This window comes from Pantherophis guttatus, chromosome 1 (assembly GCF_059756535.1).
Source record: "Pantherophis guttatus breed Tessera chromosome 1, ASM5975653v1, whole genome shotgun sequence".
NCBI lineage: Eukaryota > Metazoa > Chordata > Lepidosauria > Squamata > Colubridae > Pantherophis > Pantherophis guttatus.
Window position 1 is genome coordinate 2419578 of NC_142063.1, and position 18935 is coordinate 2438512.

General features: G+C 48.6%; 1 protein-coding gene across 2 annotated transcripts in view; it reads left to right on the plus strand.

The window, feature by feature from the left end:
• Nucleotides 1–18136, plus strand: part of TIMM44 (translocase of inner mitochondrial membrane 44) — a 31510-nt gene extending 13374 nt beyond the window's left edge. For both annotated transcript variants that reach the window (XM_060684568.2, XM_034404547.3), the window contains exons 5-13: nt 2117–2266; nt 3144–3283; nt 4305–4390; nt 6780–6872; nt 7739–7863; nt 10366–10416; nt 11656–11745; nt 13659–13769; nt 17327–18136. In XM_060684568.2, coding sequence (XP_060540551.2) covers nt 2117–2266; nt 3144–3283; nt 4305–4390; nt 6780–6872; nt 7739–7863; nt 10366–10416; nt 11656–11745; nt 13659–13769; nt 17327–17446 — 966 coding nt within the window. In that variant the 3' untranslated portion in view covers nt 17447–18136. The remainder of the gene's footprint in view (nt 1–2116; nt 2267–3143; nt 3284–4304; nt 4391–6779; nt 6873–7738; nt 7864–10365; nt 10417–11655; nt 11746–13658; nt 13770–17326) is intronic.
• The last annotated feature ends 799 nt before the right edge of the window (nt 18137–18935 follow it).

The window sequence follows — 18935 nt, forward strand, 5'->3', positions numbered from 1 at the left end:
ATCACAACCAATGGAATCAACAATCCTGATGAACGACATTATACAAGACTATGGTAGAGTTTCAGGTTTTAGACTGAATTCAAAAAAGACTAAAATGATAGTCAAAAATATGACACAAGATCGTAAACATGAGCTTGAAAGGAGGGCAGGTTTTGAAATTGTACCTAAGGTAAAATATCTTGGAGTTCAGGTTGCAGAATCAAACATGAAATTGTTTCAAAATAACTATGAGGTGTTGTGGCGAGAGGTCCAGAAAGACATGGAGACTTGGAAAAAGCTGCAACTGTCTTTACTTGGAAGAATAGCAGCAGTTAAGATGAACATTTTGCCAAGATTTCTGTTTTTGTTTCAAATGATTCCGGTGCTTAAAAGTGATAAACAACTGAAAGTTTGGCAAACTGGACTTAATAAGTTTGTCTGGAACGAGAAAAAGCCGAGAGTGAAATTGAAAATTATGCAAGATGTTCCAGAAAGAGGAGGCCTTAAACTTCCAAACCTACAGTTATATTATGATGCAGCAGCTTTAACTTTAACAAGTGATTGGTTTGGAAGTAAAAAGGCTGGAATATTGAATGCAGAAAGTTTTGATCTTGAATTTGGATGGCATGCTTACTTATTTTACGACGACAAAGTAGATAAAGTATTTAAAAGTCATATACTTAGAGACTCTTTGATGAGAGTTTGGAAGAAGCATCGACTCAAATGGGATTATAAAATACCGCTATGGCTGGATCTTGGTCATACCTTGTGGAATACAAATATAATGTCACTTGGGGGGGTTTTATACAAAGAGGTTCTTTTTACAGATGCGGGCAGATGGCAGCTGAAGACATTGCAGACACTGTTGGACGAAGGGATTAATTTAACTTGGTTACAATATAATCAATTACAATTGAGATGGAAAGAGGACCAAAAAACTGGTATTATGTTGCATGAGGAAGAATTGGTTAGACATATAAGAGAGAAAGGTCCAATGCATATTAAAAGGCTTTATAATGTTTTGCTAGAAAGGGATTCAGAAACTGAATTAGTTAAAGATTGTATGATTAAGTGGGCACAAAATTTTGAAGAACCAGTGATGTTGGAAACATGGGAAAAAATTTGGGTTCAGAATGTTAAATTTACACAGTCGCAGAATCTGAGGGAAAATTTTTATAAAATGTTTTATAGATGGCATTTAGATCCTAAAAAGTTGTCATGTATGTACCCTAATGTTCAGCCAAAATGTTGGAGATGCGAATGTTTGGATGCTACGTATTATCATGTTTGGTGGACCTGTAGGAAAGTTAAGGCTTTTTGGATAAAAATATGGTGGGTCATGCAGAATGTTTTGAAGAAAAAAATTCAATTTTCTCCACAATTGTTTTTATTGGGTATAGTTAAGGGTTTTACACGGGGTGAAATAAAACTAATATTGTATATGATAACAGCAGCAAGATTGTTGATAGGTAAATATTGGAAGAATGAAGTTTTGCCTACTATCGAGGAATGGACTTTGAAGATGGCAAGTTTTGCAGAGATGGCGAAGATCTCAGCATATTTAAAAGATTGTTCACAAGAGACTTATGAATGGGAATGGAAAAGGTGGATAGAATATGTTCAGAACAAATACCAAACTAGAAAGTATCAAATAGCTTTTATTTGAAAATAATGTATTAGAAATATCTTAATGTAAAGAGACAAAGAGGAAAAATTATATAGGGGGAGGGATGGGTTCAGGTATATATATCAGTGTTATTAGTTATGAGTACATAATAGGGAAGTCTGGGGGGGAGGGTTAGGGAAGGTTAGGGAGGACGGGAAGTTTGGGGAGGGAGGTGGGGGGGTGAAAAAAAAAGGGGTGAAAATGTAATTGTAAAACTTTTGCAATAAAAAAAAAAAAAAAAAAAGAAATAAGGAGAAATTTCCTGACAGATCAATTAACCAGTGGAACAACTTGCCTCCAGAAGTTGTGAATGCTCCAACACTGGAAGTTTTTAAGAGGAGATTAGATAACCGTTTGTCTGAAGTGGTGTAGGGTTTCCTGCCTAAGCAGGGGGTTGGACTACAAGACCTCCGAGGTCCCTTCCGACCCTGTTCTTCTGTTCTTCTTCCTTTTCCCTCCCTCTGGTCGCAGAGCATAGATGAAGTCAGCAAGAGCGAGATTGGCCGGAAGATCATGGAAGGAATGGAGGAAGCTGCCAAAACAGCGAAGCAGTCTGCAGAAACAGTCTCCAAGGGAGGAGAAAAACTGGGCCGGACTGCAGCATTCAAGGCCATTTCACAGGCAAGTCCCCTTCTTTGGTCAGGTGTCACCCCGGCCGGGACAGGTTCAGCTCCTCTGTGGAGGGCAGGAGAGTTGGCTCAGGCTGGGTTTCTCTGTGGTCGCTATCGCTCCCGGGACTTCCTCTCCCCCTTTCCTCCGTGCTGCAAGGTTGGGAAAGTGGCAGCTAAGCAGGGAGGAGGAGTCAAGAAGGGAACTAGCCTCGAGTCCTTACGCAGCTGCAAGAGGCATAACCCTGACCTTCTGTCCCTTCCATGCAACCTTATCTGGCTGGTTCCCAAGGGAAGAAGGCGAGCAGCTTTTGGGGGAAAAAATCAACAACTTTATTGTTGTTCACACTTTGGAAAAAAGTCCAGAGAACAGCAACTAAGGGCCTGAAGACTAAAACATATGAAGAACGGTTGCAGGAGCTGGGTATGTCTGGGTTAATGAAAAGAAAGATTAGGGGAGACATGATAGCAGTCTTCCAATATCTCAGGGGCTGCCCCAAAGAAGAGGGAGTCAAGCTGTTCTCCAAAGCCCCTGAGGGCAGGACAAGAAGCAACGGATGGAAACTAATCAAGGAGAGAAGCAACCTGGAACTGAGGAGAAACTTCCTGATAGTGAGGACAATTAACTGGTGGAACAGCTTGCCGCCAGAAGTTGTGGGTGCTCCAACACTGGAAGTTTTTAAAAAGAAATTGGGCAGCTACTTGTCTCAAACTGTGCAAGGTCTCCTGCTTGAGCAGGGAGCTGGACTAGGAGACCTTCAAGGTCTCTTCCAGCTCTATTCTGATTGATTGATTGATTGATTGATTGATTGATTGATTGATTGATTTGGATTTTTCATGAGTAGATCGAGTTCCTCGCGGCTTACGTGTAACAGCGCTTCCCTTCCCAGGGCATGGAGACCGTCCGGAAGGAGATTGACGAGAGCGTGCTGGGTCAGACAGGCCCTTACAGGCGTCCAGAGAGACTCCGGAAAAGGACAGAATCTGCCAGCGAAAGGCTGAAAGACGAGCGGATATTTGAAGCCAACGAGTGGGTGTCAGAACTGGGAACGGCCTTCCCAGGGGCTCCGGGAGCGGGCAGCTTGCTTTGGGGCGATAGGGTGGTGGTGGCAGGAAAGGAAACTTGTCCTATTTTACCCAGGGCTGCAGCTGAAACACCAGGAGAGGCAAAATCTGTTTCGACCCAGCTCCCCAAACACTACAAACTCTCTGAAGTTCACTCAAAGATTCTTTTATTAGGAGCGCCAGCAGCCCTGGCAAAAAATCTCTCTCTCACAAAAGGCATACAAGTCCTTCCGGCCAGAAGTTGAATAGTTGTCTGCCACATCTACTCATCTCCGCCCCCTGCCTTTTCTCCCCAGAGCTAGGGTGGGGCCTTCTCTAGCAGCGGTGGCTCTTCCATCCCAAGGACCAGCCCATAGATTTCCACTGCTCTCCACTCCTCTGCCTTCTGCGCATCCGAGTGTCAGGCACTGGACCCAGCTGTTCCTCCTCATCCTCATCTGCCACCTCCAGACCTGGAGGCTGTTGACTCTCCATCTGAGGGCTGACAGACGGCCCAGGCTCCGCCTCCGTCTCTCTCTCTCTCTCTCTCTCTCTCTCTCTCTCTCTCTCTCTCTCTCTCTCTCTCTCTCTCTCTCTCTCAGCTCCATTCCCTCTTTCCCCTCGGAGCTCTCAGGTTGCCTTGATGCTGGCCCTGACTCCCACGCCTCTTCCTCCTCTGATTCGGCTACTAGAGGCTACAACAGAATGTCTGACCTGCTCCTGGGAGAAACAATCCTAAAGACTCATAGAGGGGCAGAGGGCTTTTTCCCCTTTGAAAGTCCTCCCCCCCTTCAGTTTAGTTCCTGGGCATCTTCAAATGGAACTGGGAAAGCCCTGGCACATCTGTGTTGCTCTCCCTGGGGCCCTGCGGGCGGTTGGCTGCGAGGGTTTCCTCCAAGGGAGCCGGAAAAAAGCTCCCCTTCTGAACGTCTGGAGAATCAGGGATGGGAATAAGTAGGGAGACATGCCGGCCTCCTTCCCTAACTTCCCTCTCTTTCCCCCTCCAGGCAAGCGATGGGCATGGTCCTACACAAAGACTCCAAGTGGTACCAGCAGTGGAAGGAGTTCAAGGACAACAACGTGGTTTTCAACCGTACGTATATGGGATTGCAGTGGGTCATGTGGTTAGGGTACCAGGCTGACGAATGGTCGGCTCGAGACCCGGTTGCTGCTACAGGACGGGGTGAGCACCCGTCACTCGCTCCAGCTCCTGCCGACTCAGCAGTTTGAAAGCGGGCAACCACACGAGTCGATAGCCCACTTTGGTGGGCAGGTTAATAAGGACAGGAAAGGAAACCCCCATCTGGCGTTCCGTGGGCAATGGTGATGTCACCGGATAATCCTTCAACCCGGAAGTGCTTCTGACATGGAAGTATAGTACAGTAAGTACTGTAGGATCCCTCCCTCTTCATCACCCGGAGTCACTTTGAAACAAGAACGGCAGAGAATGAATTTAAGAAGTAGAATAAATAAATAGTCTCTACTCAGGGAGCCTGGAACGGCTCTTTTCAGCTGTCAGATAATTTTACAGTTTGGAAACTGAACAATAAACAGGACTCCCAAACATTTGGCCGCTTGGAAAAGATTGTTAAAAATGTTTAAATTTTAACGCCCCCAAATCCTAATGTTTTATTAGGTCCATTTACTGTTTGATACATTGTAAGACTGCCCAGAGTCGCTTGATAGTGAGACGGGTGGTATATAAATTTAGTTAAAAATAAAGGATTCAAGAGATCGTTAAAAAAAAAAAAGTATTAACCATCATTGCTGCACATTAGACAGAGGTTTGTCTTTCCAGTTTTGAGGGGGGCCCCCGCATGAAAAAAAAATTCGTAGTTTTCAAACGCTGCATTATAGGCATAAAAAAGACACATTTCCATCTATGGCGGCCCTTCCTGAATCTTAATAAACCCGTGGCTTTCAGCTGAAAATAATATAGGACAAGACCAAAGTATATGAGTCAATCTTCCGTTTTCTCCAGCATCAAAACCAATCCTCGTAAAACGTGATCTGAAGCAGCCCGCCCCCCCCCCAGCCTTTCTGGCTTGGCGGCCTGGCCATGGGGTGGGGGAGAGAAGAGGGGATGGTCTTGTGCGAATGGCAGGGGCATGCGCACGAGCACGTACGGCTCCATTGGTGCAAGCGAGCGCGAGGAGCTGCGAGCTGCATGTGTGAGCGAAGCTGTGAGTGAGACACCCCGCCAGTTCCAAATGGGCTGATGCCCGGTAGTGGGCTACGGCCCAGGGGGTTGGGGACCCCTGATCTGAAGGGTCCGGTCAACTCTAAAGAATCTTTTCTGCTATTTCAGGGGTGTCAAACTCAATTTCATTGAGGGCTGCATCAGGGCTGTGGTTGACCTCGGGGCGGGGTGGGTGGGTGGGAACGTGGCCGCCTGGGTGGGTGTGGCCAGCTTGGTGCCACTCCCCAAACTGCTGGCATGTTTCCTCTTTGCATTGGGTAGACCGGGCCGAAGTGACAAGGGCCGGCCCCTTACATTTTCCAGGATGGCCCTGCGGGCCGGTTCCAACCACATCACGGGCCGGATCTGACACCCCTGTGCTATTTGAACCCATTTTTAAGACTCTAGGACAGTGTTGGTGAAACTGAGTGTTGAAATGGGAGCGTGCATGCACAACCGACCACCTGGTATTCCTGTTTCTGGCACGCATGTGCGTTTGAAGACCAGGTGGCCGGTGCGCATGCATGCCCTGGAACCCGGAAGAGCAACAGGCGGCAGCTGGCGTGCCCGGAGAGATGGCTCTGTGTGCCACTTCCAGCACCTGTGCCATAGGTTCCCCATCACGGCTCTAGGAAACACGTTTCCTATTTTCAAAGCGACCCTCTCCTGGTTTCCCAGGGTGTTGTGGCCCGTCAGCGGCCTGTGCAAATTGTAGCTGATTCTGACAACGAGGAGGCTGGTGTGGTGCTGCACCAGCAGCCTGTGCAGCTGGCACTCGAGTCGGACAGTGAGGAGGCTGGAGAAGATGTGGTGCCAGAGGCGGGGATTCAGCCAGGGCCTTCAGAAGCTCCCTTAAGTGAAGAGGACGAAGAGGAGGAGCCTCTTCTCGATGCACGGGCGCGCAGAGCTGCCAAAAGGCAGGAGTGGCTCCTCAGGAGGAGGTCTCCTCGAGAGTAAGGCTTGGGGCTAATTGGCCACTCCCTTAGCCTATTTAAGGAGGAACGCCGACTGAAGCAATTTGTAGGGAACAACTTTAGTTCACTCTCCTTCGCGTCTGGATTCTCTGCAAATTGCTTCTGGGCTTTCTGCCAACCATAGTAAGATTGTGATTACTTTATCTTTGGTTTCTTGTAGGCTGTTAAGGAAGTTTATTAGCAGCCTTTGTTTTGAAAAAGACTTGAGTTATTTTAGTAAATTAAGTTTTGTACAGACTTTGTGTGTGCTGCATTCTTTGGGGTCCGTAGCTGGGGCAGATCACAGGGTCCATATTCGTTCTTCCAGAGGTCCCTTTCCGTTTTCTTAGGGTTTTTTGAAATGAAGATGAAATACGACGAGAGTGACAACGCCCTCATCCGTGCCTCGCGCGTCATGACGGACAAAGTGACTGACTTCATAGGTCTGTCTCCCTCCTCTCTCTCTCTCTCTCTCTGGTGGGCAAGGGACATTTCTGGCTGGCCGCTGGCAGGACCTGGCAAAAAACGTGTTTCCCTGTAACAAATGCAAGGCTTCCAAAATGGCTTGACGACGGTTCATTTAGTGACCAAAATTACAACAGCATTGAAACCATTGACCTCCGTCAATCATTTTTTGCACTGAACGACCGTTGCAGGATCCCTGCGGTCATTGTCATCCAAATTCAGACACTTGGCAACTGGCTCAGCCTTACGACGATTGCAACGCCCGGGGTTAACGCTATGGTCACCCTACCGGTTTCGGCAGAGGGCTTTTAATTTCACAAGGGTCTCAACACGGGGACGATTGCAAGACCAAAGTCTGGATTGGGGCTTATAGATTGGTTGATTCAGCCCAGAGTGAAGACCACTCGTTCTCAACTGTGCCCCCTTTAAGATCTGTGGACTTCAACTCCCAGAATTCTCCAGCTGGCATAGCTGACTGGAGGATTTTGGGAGTTGAAGTCTGCAGATCTTAAAGGGCCCACAGTTGAGAAACACTGGTGAAAACAGATCTGGGGGCATAGCTGACTGGAGGATTCTGGGAGTCGAAGTCCGTAGATCTTAAAGGGCCCACAGTTGAGAAATACTAAAGACAGACTTAGGGGCGTTAACGGTCCCTGCTGCCCCACGAGCCTCCGTTGAGCCAAGCTGCCCTCGAGCCATCCCTGCAGGGCTGGGAGGGACGAAGAAAGAGAAGGAAGTGCTGGTTTGGGGAAAGACACCGACTCCCTGGGGTCCCCCTCCCCTCCTTCTGAAGGGCAGGGAATGGATCCTTCCTGCTTAGCCATCCCCTCTCTCCCTCTGGCAGGCGGGCTCTTCTCCAAGACAGAGATGTCCGAGGTCCTTACGGAGATCCTGCGCGTTGACCCCAACTTCGACAAGGACCAGTTCCTCAAGCAGTGCCAAGCTGACATCATCCCCAACGTTCTCGAGGTAGGTGGTGGTGGGGGGGGGAGAGAGAGGCGGTGTGGGTTCCCCAACCCGGCCTCCCCATAAGAAGCCCAGACTTCACGGGGGGTAGCAGAGGAGAAAGGGGTCTGGCAGGACCCCCGGCCAGCTCTTCGGGGCGTGGCCGTAAGCCGAGGACTACCTTGTAAAATCGCAGCAAAGAATGCCGATTCTTGCAGCCGACAGATGTTCGACCGTTAGTCTCATCTGTCGAAACCACTGACCTCCAGCGGTTCTGACCGCAGCGGTCGTAAGCAGGAGGACCAGTGGCAAGTCCCGCTTTTCAGTGCCATTGTAACTGAACGGTCGTTAGAATGAATAGTAAAATTCCTGTAGGATGGAAGGATAGGAGGGAGCTTGAGCCGAGCAGCCATTGGTACCTCTGTGGCTCCTTGGGGGGAGATTGGGTTGGGGGGAGGTCTTCCCCAGAGGCCTCTTAGAGCAGGGAGATCAGCTGTCTTCCTCCTGTCAAACCTGCCCCAGTCTGATCCCTAGAGTCGCTTGATAATGAGTTGGACATCATATAAATTTAATTAAAAATATTAAAAGAGTTTCAAGAGTTTGTTAAAAAAAATGTATTAACCATCATTGCTGCACATTAGACAGAGGTTTGTCCTTCCAGACTTAATTCCCATCCCTGCTCCCAAAAAAACGATACATATCATTTTATGCCGCCCTGAGTCTCCAGAGAGGGGCGGCATATAAATTTAATAAATAAAGAATAAAGAATATTTCATAGTTTCCAAATGCTGCATTGTAAGCATGAAAAAAGCGCATTTCCACCTATGGCAGTCCATCCTGAATGTTAATAAGCCTGAAAATGTTTTCAGCTGAAAATAATTTAGGACAAGACCAAAGTATATGAGTCAATCTTCCGTCTTCTACAGCATCAAAACCAGTCCTCCTAAAACATGACCTGAAGCATTTCTCAGCTCCATTTGATTGAAGTGAAAAGGCACTTGTGCTAAGAGAAGTTTCGTTGGCCAGAAATAAAGGATTTGGGGGGGGGGGACGGGGACGATGACGGGACTTATTTATGACAGTGTCAGACCTGCCCTGGTCTGATCCCTTAGGCAAGTGAAACCCTCGACTCCATTAGATTGAAGTCAAAAGGCACTTTTGCTGAGAGATCCTGATTGCAGGAGAGTCAAGCAAAATCTAAAATTACCGTGCCAATACAGAGCTAGAACCCCTGATTTCCCCAAGCCCTCCCTCCCCTTCCCTTCCCTCCCCTCCGTGGTCCCTCCCCTCCTGGTACCGCCGACATGTTTTGGGAAACGCTGAAGTGTTTAGGCTGCTGAAATTCCACTCTCGGGGCAAACGGAATTGAAGATGCCAGCATGCCAGCACGAATCGGATTCTCTTCTTTTTCAACTCTCAATTCCCCCCCCCACCCCAACCTCCTAATTTCCCACCATACACAGGTAGTCCTCAACTTACAACAGTTCATTCAGTGACCACTCCCAAGTTACAACGGGCACAGAAAAAAGTGACTTGGGACCGTTTTTCACAGTGACAACCTACCTTCGCAGCATCCCCCATTGATCAGGGGAATCAAAATTCAGATGCTTGACAACGGGTTCATCCTTACGTCCCAAGGTCATGTGATCCCCTTTTGTGACTTCGCGAGCGAAAGTCCACGGGGAAAGCCAGATTGACCTAACAACCGAGTGGCCTACTCATCCACTGCAATGTTTCCCTCAACAACGGAGGCAAGGATGTTCGTAAAAACGGGGCACAACACACTTAACAAATGTCTCACTTTACAACAGAAATTTGGGGCTCAATTGTGGTCGTAAGTTGAGGACTACCTGTACAGCAAATTGCCCCTTGGTTTCTCCCCCCCCCCTTTTAATGTCAGAACACCCCTGCTGGAGGTTCTGACACCTCCTTTCTTCCCTACCAGGATATCCTGCAGCCTCTCCATCCGATTCCCATTTTAAATGCAATGGGAGCAGCCAGCTGTCAGCGCCTCAGCGCTGGCATAGAGAGGAGAGAGATAAGCTCTGAACTTTTGCCTGCTAAATCCCTTTGAAGCCGGGTTGTCGTGGAAATGAGGAGGGGGAGACATTCCTGGGAAATGACGAGACAAGAAATCTGGAGAATGACTTGGAAGATAGCCAATGAGAAGCAGAGATTTGGGGATCGGAAAGGGAGGGATTGGGGGGCAAAAGGTCAGTCTTGTCCGCATCGAGTCATGATCCGGTTGCTGTGCTCAATTAAAGAAAAGATTTCCTTAAAGATTGGCAGTTTGGAAATTCATTTATTTTGAGATAGCATCGAAGTCTGACACCAGAGTTAAATCCCGGCAGGACTAACCAGCTATCCAGGGTCTTCAGAGGAAACAAACTTAGTTTAAACCCTCTCCCATGCCAGCTTTGTCCTTCCCTCTTGCCCAGGGCATCCCTGGCGCCCCTCCCCATCCATCCATTGCCCGCAACACACAACCCACACACCTGACAAGCATCTCCTCTCCCCTTTCCATAGGCTATGATCTCTGGAGATCTGGATATCTTGAAGGACTGGTGCTACGAAGCGGTGAGTCTCTGCGGGAGGACGGCTGCTGGGGAAGGGGAGCATTGGAAAGGCTTTCAGGGGCCCCGGAGAAAAGCCGGGGTGGGGTGGGGAGTTGGAGCTGGAGGGGGGTGGAGAAGCAAGGCTGGCTCATGGCTCACCCCCCCCCCCATCTGCCTTTGTCCCCAGCTCCTCTGAGCGGCAGCCTCTTCAGCTCCCCCAGTCTCCTCTCTGGGTGCAGCTTCTGCCTCTTGGTCTCTTTAAAATGGTGACCTGTGTGATTTGCGAGGCGGTCGTTAAGCAAACTGCAGTCGTAAAGCAAATCCGCTGCTCATTACGGGCTTTTCTTGGGGCCCCTCGTAACTTAAAAATGACCTCTAAGCCACCAGTCATAAGTCGGGGACTTCCTGCCTGTATAAAGAAGTTTTGTTTTTTTTTAAATTTGATTTATATGCCGCCCTTCTCCCGAGACTCGGGCGGCTTACAATGTGCTCAGCAATAGCCTTCATACTTCTGTATATTTATACAAAGTCAGCTTATTGCCCCCACAAACCGGGTCCTCATTTAACCTACCTTAGAAAGGATGGAAGCTTGAGTCAACCTTGAGCCTGGTGAGATTCGAACTTACAGCTGGTGTGTCAGCGTTTCAACGCTGGCATAGAGAGCAGAGGAGAGCGAGAGATAAACTCTGAAACTTTTGCCTGCTAAATCCCTTTGAAGTCGGGTTGTCGTGGAAATGAGGGGAGGGGGCACATTCCTGGGAAATGACGAGAAAAGGAGTCTGAAGAATGACTTGGAAGATAGCCAATGAGAAGCAGAGATCTGGGGATCGGAAAGGGAGGGATTGGGGGGCAAAAGGTCAGTCTTGTCCACGTGGAGTCATGATCCGGTGGCTGTGCTCAATTAAAGAAAGATTTCCTTAAAGATTGGCAGTTTGGAAATTCATTTAATTTTGAGATAGCATCGCAGTCTGACATGGTGTTAATCACAGTGCTATCAGTCTGCTGAGCCACCAGGCCCTGTGAGTGAGTAAAAGTAAAAATGAGGGACCGTGATAAATATAGATATTTTTAAGGCAGATTTGGGGGTGCCTGATTCTTAAAACGGCCCTACGCAGCCTTGAGGACTGGGAACTTGATTCCCCTTGGAGGAAAAAAATGTCCCTTCTGCGGAGGTTTCCGTACAGGTGCCAGCGACCCCGCGCATCCTGTGGGGCCGAAAGACCGGACTCTCTTAAACGGGCGCTGCCTTCTTCTCTTTCAGACCTACAGCCAGCTGGCCCATCCCATCCAGCAGGCCAGAGCGATGGGGCTCCAGTTCCACTCCAAAATCCTGGACGTGGACAACGTGGATGTGAGTAGCCCCTTCCCACTCGGGAACTCTTGCGAACCCCCAAACGCTAGTATGGACTCTCTTGCACCCAAAAGAGCTCCAGCGGAAGAGACCTTTTCCCCCAACGCCCAGGTATCCCCCCGGAGCTTCTCTTCCCACCTTCTCTGGTCTTAACCTCCCCCCCCGCCCCCTTTGGAGCAGGTGCACCAAATTAGGTTTTTTTGTGGACATTCCTACCTTTTTCATCACTTAAGACATGCACGGGCATCATTCCCAAGAAAGCCCAGTGGGGGGCTCCAGGGGGAATCCATCTGTAATTTGGGGTGAACTTTCTCTCTCTCTCTCTCTGTCTCTCCATCCATCCATCCATCCATTCACTATGTCTGTCTGCCTCCCTCCCTGCCCAACCACCTACCCATCCGTCCATGCATCCGCCTGTCCATGCATGCATGCATCTGTCTGTCTGTCTGTCTGTCTGTCTGTCTGTCTGTCTGTCTGTCTATCTATCTATCTATCTATCTATCTATCTATCTATCTATCTATCTATCATCTATCATCTATCTATCTATCTATCTATCTATCTATCTATCTATCTATCTATCTCTATCATTTCTCTGTCTATCTGTCTCTATTGTTTAATCTATCTTCTATATCTATTTATCTAAACTATCGTTTCTCTGTCTATCGTTTAATCTATCTTCTATATCTATCTCTATCTGTCTATCTAATCTCTATTTGTCTCTTGTTTAATCTATTTTCTATGTTTATCTATCTAATCTCCATTGTTTGTATAATTTAATCTATCTTCTATATCTATCTATCTATCTTATCTATCTTTCTAATCTCTTATCGTTTCTGTCTATCTGTCTCTATCATTTAATCTATCTTCTATATCTATCTATCTGTCTAATCTCTATTGTTTGTATCGTTTAATCTATCTTCTATATCTATCTATCTGTCTAATCTCTATTGTTTGTATTGTTTAATCTATCTTCTATATCTATCTATCTGTCTGTCTAATCTCTATTGTTTGTATCGTTTAATCTATCTTCTGTATCTACCTACCTACCTACCTACCTTTCTATCTAATCTCTATCGTTTCTGTCTATCATTTAATCTCTATCTATCTATCTATCTATCTATCTATCTATCTATCTATCTAATCTCTATTGTTTGTATTGTTTAATCTATCTTCTATATCTATCTATCTGTCTGTCTAATCTCTATTGTTTGTATCGTTTAATCTATCTTCTATATCTACCTACCTACCTACCTACCTTTCTATCTAATCTCTATCGTTTCTGTCTATCATTTAATCTCTATCTATCTATCTATCTATCTATCTATCTATCTATCTATCTATCTATCTCTGTCTATCTATCTATCTATCTAATCTATTGTTTGTATTGTTTAATCTATCTTCTATATCTATCTATCTATCTATTTATCTATCTATCTAATCTCTTATCGTTTCTGTCTATCTGTTTCTATCATTTAATCTATCTTCTATATCTATCTCTGTCTATCTAATCTCTATTGTTTGTATCGTTTAATCTTTCTATGTCTACCTACCTACCTACCTACCTACCTGTCTATCTATCTACCTATCTATCTATCTATCTATCTATCTATCTATCTATCTATCTATCTATCTATCTATCTATCTAATCTCTATTGTTTCTCTGTCTATCTGTCTGTATCATTTACTCTATCTATCTATCTATCTTTGTCTCTCTCCTCCTCCCCCTTCCCCCCTCTCTTTTGTAGGTTTTCCTTTGAAAACCAAAAAAAAACCCACCTGTGGGATAACCATGACCTGGATGACTGAGAATCTCCGTAGATGTTGAGCAACTTAAAAGTGTTTTGTAGCTTGTGCTGGACCGGTCACAGCGACATCTTATGGACTAGCACCTTGAAACATCCTCTCTTTTCAGCTGGCGATGGGGAAGATGATGGAACAGGGCCCGGTGCTGATCATCACCTTCCAGGCTCAGCTCGTGATGGTGATTAAGAACCAGAAGGGAGAGGTGGTGGAAGGAGATCCGGTAAGGGGCTTATCCGCTGGGGGGGGGGATAGGGGAGGGGGGAGCTTCCCTGCCCACCATTCGAATGGTGCCAAATTCAACAACCTCGGTTGAGAAGGAAGATAAAGATTAGCCCCTAGGCCAGGGGGTGTCAAATTCGATTTCATTGAGGGTCACATCAGGGTTGTGTTTGACTTTGGGCGTCAACGCCAATTGTGTCGGAGGGAGGGCTGTGGTGGCCCGAGCACTCCGCCGGCAAAAACGGGCTCCCAAGCTCCATTTTTGGCTGCCACGGCCTCCTGCAACCCTTTGCCAGGAAAAGCGGAGCTCGGGAGAGCCACCGGCGGCCCTCCCAAGCTCCTTTTTCACTGACAGAGACACCCCCCCCTCCCCCAGTCTCCTGTTCCCTGGCTCCCCAGCGTCAGGCTCCTGACTTGTGGGCCAGGAGTTGGGAGGGGTCTTTTAGAGGAGGGGCCAAACTCATTTTCTCCTTTTTGCTTCGTTGCAGGGAGGAAGGGAAGGAAAAGGAGGTGCTTAATCAGCCCCCTTTCAGATTATCGTTGACCTCTTCACCTCCGCAGGTTCGGTGCGAACCCCCGGAGACCATGCTGGGGAAGAGTCAATTTTCAAGAGAAACCCACACCCCCCAATTCGGACTTGTGCAGAAAACGGGGCCTCTGTTACCCCTGAACGTGTATAGAGGATTTTGCAGTGCTTTGGGGGAGACCCCTCGCCTTGGCCAGGCGAAGGGACCCTCTGGACTGCCTCAGAGCCTTGGGAGGGAGGGAGGGTCATCGGCCGGCAGGCTGAAAAGCCCAGCAGCTGCCCAGATGGGAAGACCCGGAGTATAAAGATTTATTGCAAGCTTAAACTCTCTACAGATACTTCCCCCCCCACAATTTACGACCACAAATCTAGCCCAAAATTTATGTTCGCTAAGGGAGAAATTCGTTAAGTCAGTTTCGCCCCGTTTTACGACATTTCTTGCCCCTGTTCTTAAGTGAACGGCTGCTGCAGTGGTTAAATTGGTCACACGGTTGTTAAGTGAACCTGGCTTCTCCATTGTTGGCCCAGAAGGTCGCAAAAGGGGATCACGTCACACACACACACACACACACACACACGGGACACTGCGACCGCCGTAAATCCGAACCAGTGGTCAAGCATCCAAATGCAAATCGCATGACCGTGGGGATGCTGTAACGGTCAGAAGTGCGAAAAATGGTCGCGAGTCACTTTTTTTAACCCCCAGTGCCGTTGTAACGTGGAACAGTCACTAAACGGAACTGTCGTAAGTCAAGGACTTAACCTGTAGAACAGGGTTTCTCAACCTTGGAAGCTTGAAGATGGGTGGACTTCAACTCCCAGAATCCCCCAGCCAGCAGCGCTGGCTGGGGGATTCTGGGAGTTGAAGTCCACCCATCTTCAAGCTACCAAGGTTGAGAAACCCTGTTGTAGAAGATTCTGACGCTACTAACAGTCGAGGGAAATTCACAGGGTTCAGAGTAGAAAGGAATTCAAGGTGGGCTAGATTTAGAACTCTCTGGTGGGGGGGTGAGGGTGCAGAGACTCATGACTGATGACACGTGTGACACACCCACCCCTCACTCGGGCTCCGCCTAGTCATCTCCTACAACTTGCAGCTTTTGTCTGAAAGGTGCTTTTTCTTCCCCAAGAGGCCACTGGACTTTCTGATTTTTCGTTGAAGATGTTTTGCTCAGGGATGTGAAATGCTCCCGGTTCGGACCGAATCGCCCGATCCGGTAGCGATGGCGGCGGGTGGTTTGGAGAACCGGTAGCAAAAATCCCTGCCCCCCCCATTGCCCAGCTGAGCCGCGCAATCATCAGAGGCTTTTTTTCTTTTAATTTTTAAAAGCATTTTTTCTACAACCTCTTCGGCCGAAAAAATGCTTTTAAAAGTTAAAAAAAAAAAGCCTCCGATGATCACGCGGCTCAGCTGGGATCATCAGAGGCTTTTTAAAAGCATTTTTTCTCCAACCTCTTCAGCCGAAGAGGTTATAGAAAAAATGTTTTTAAAGGGGAAAAAAAGCCTCTGCCGATCAGCTGGGATCGTCAGAGGCTTTTAAAAGCATTTTTTCTACAACCTCTTCGGCTGAAAAAAATGCTTTTAAAAGTTAAAAAAAAAAGCCTCCGATGATCGCGCGGCTCAGCTGGGATCATCAGAGGCTTTTAAAAGCATTTTTTCTACAACCTCTTCAGCTGAAGAGGTTATAGAAAAAATGTTTTTAAAGGGGAAAAAAAGCCTCTGCCGATCAGCTGGGATCATCAGAGGCTTTTAAAGCATTTTTTCTACAACCTCTTCGGCCGAAGAGGTTATAGAAAAAATGTTTTTAAAGGGGAAAAAAAGCCTCTGCCGATCAGGCAAGTCAGCTGGGATCGTCAGAAGCTTTAAAAGCATTTTTTTTAACAACCTCTTCGCCGAAGAGGTTGTAGAAAAAATGCTTTTAAAAGTAAAAAAAAAAATAAAATTGGCCACGCCCACCCAGGCACATTACCCACCGCCACCACCAAGCCACGCCCACAGAACCGGTAGTCATAAATTTTAGATTTCACCCCTGGTTTTGCTTCTCATCCAAGAAGCTTCTTCAACTCCGAATGGATGGAGGGGACTCTTTGCAGACAGCTGGTCATTTGCATTGTTTTTTTAAAGAGAGCCGTTGAGGCCACTTGGAGCCTTTTTGGAAGTGTTGAAAGGACTGGGCTGTAGACTGGAGGTAGATGATGTTGTATCCCTCCCCCTTTGTTCAATTGAAGGCTCCCCCCCCCCCCATTTACACCACTCATGTGACCCTGAGGACACGGACAAACCTCCGAGTGGCCTCAAGGACTCTCTGAAAGGATGCAAATGACCAGCTTTGTCTGCAAGGAGTATCAACCCTTCCGTTCCCCACCACCATCCCGTCAGAGCCGAGGAAGCTTCTTGGGTGAGAAGCGAAACGTCTTCTAAGAAGAACCACAAAGTCCAGTTTGCCTCTTGAACAAGCACCTGTGGGAGAGCCGTGACCTGGACGACGGAGAATATCCATAGACAACTTGCAGCTTTGTGTCTCGATCAGGGGGTCAGCAACCTGTGGCTCTGGAGCCGCATGTGGCTCTTTCAGCCCTCTGCTGCGGCTCCCTGTCGCTCAAAATATGCGTCACAACCGCCAATGTGCGACACCCGCCTGGCACGCGATTTATTGAGCTTTTCAACCCCCGGCAGGCCAACCATAGATAAATCCAAGAAAAGAAAAGTTTTAGAAGAAAACAGAACGTTTAATTCCAACTACATTTGCTAGTTTTGTAGCCGCTCAAGAAATAGTCAGGCCCGGGAAGGTTTTTGTGGCTCCCGGTGTTTTCTTTTCTGTGGGAAACGGGTCCAAATGGCTCTTTGTGTGTTTAAGATTGCAGACCCCTGGTCTAGATAATCAAGGGGGCTGCCGGGTCAGGAGTGCCATTTAATCAGCTGTTTGCTTGGGGAGGTTGTGTGTGTGGGTAGGGGGTTCTTTTCCAGACAGAGTTGTCTTCTGCAGCCACTCTTAATCCCCCCTGCCCTTCCTTTCTGTTTCTCCCTCCAGGGGAAAGTCCTGCGGATGTTGTACGTCTGGGCCCTCTGCAGGGATCCCGAAGAGCTGAACCCCTACGCTGCCTGGCGGCTTCTGGACATTTCTACCTCCAGCACCGAGCAGATCCTATGAGTCGGCCCCGGGGGGGACTCGGCAGAGCTCCTGCAGAGCGTGTGTCCCCCGTCCCCCCACCTCTCCTGCGCAGAGTCCAGCACGAGGGACCCCTTGGTGCAGCGGGGCTGGGCCGGGGTGCTGCCTCGGATGTAGATGCTGGGAGACCCTCCCCCGGACTCTCTTTTTCTGGTCTTCAGACTTGGAACTTGCCGGCATCCGAGCACGGTGCGAGGCAACGCTGAGCCCACGGACTTCTGGGTCTGCCGGGACTCCGGCTTGCGCTTTGCCAAAGTTGTGCCTGTTCCGAAACTCGCTGCCCTCCGTCTCGCGCCGAAGAGGCTTCCGGAACGGTCCTTTCCCTTGCAACTGAGTCAAGAGGCTGAGCCGGACCCCAGTGGGGCTGCCTTGGGGCGTGGGGGAACGGGGACGATGACCTACACCCACGCGGGAGAGGAAAGAGAGAGGGTCTCACGGCGTGGAAGGCCGGCAGGAGATGGTCTTCCTTTCAGGAGCTATTTTCTCATAAAGTCGGCAGGTTCAGAGTGGAACCTGGGCTCTTCGGTACCCCCTTCCCCCTTTCCGCAGCCATGGCAGGTCTTGGAATTGGCTCAGCGCCCTTGATGGGGTGCCAGGGGGTGGTGGCCTCCTGTCCATGAGAGTCTTCTACCCTCCCCCACCGTAAATTAAAAAAAAAATGCAGCCCACCCACCCAATGTGTGCCCTTATCTGTTCTGACCCAGCTCCCCAAACACGGCAAACCCTCTGAAGTTCACTCAAAGATTCCTTTATTAGGAGCGGCAGCCGCCCCGGCAAAAAGTTTCTCTCGCATGGCAGGCTAACAAGTCAGTCCGGCAGGGAGATGATTAGTTGTCTGCCACATCTACTCATCTCCGCCCCCTGCCTTTTCTCTCCAGAGCTCGGGTGGGACTTCGCTAGCAGTGGTAGCTCTTCCGTCCCGAGGACCGGCCCATAGATTTCCACTGCTCTCCTCTCCTCTGCCTTCTGTGCATCCGTGCGTCAGGCACTGGACCCAGCTGTTCCTCCTCTTCCTCACCTGCCACCTCCAGACCTGGGGGCTGTTGACTCTCCATCGGAGGGTTGACAGATGAATAGTTGTCTGCCACATCTATTCATCTCCGGCCCCTGCCTTTTCTCCCCAGAGCTAGGGTGGGACTTCGCTAGCAACGGTGGCTCTTCCATCCCAAGGATCAGCCCATAGATTTCCACTGCTCTCCTCTCCTCTGCCTTCTGTGCATCCGTGCGTCAGGCACTGGACCCAGCTGTTCCTCCTCATCCTCATCCGCCACCTCCAGACCTGGGGGCTGTTGACTCTCCACTTGAGGGCTGACGGACGGCCCAGGCTCTGCCTCTCTCTCTCTCTCTCTCTCTGACAACTCCATCCCCTCTTCCCCCTCGGAGCTCCCAGGTTGCCCTGATGCTGACCCTGACTCCCACACCTCCTCCTCCTCCTCCTCCTCCTCTGATTCGGCTGCTGGAGGGGCCGGCG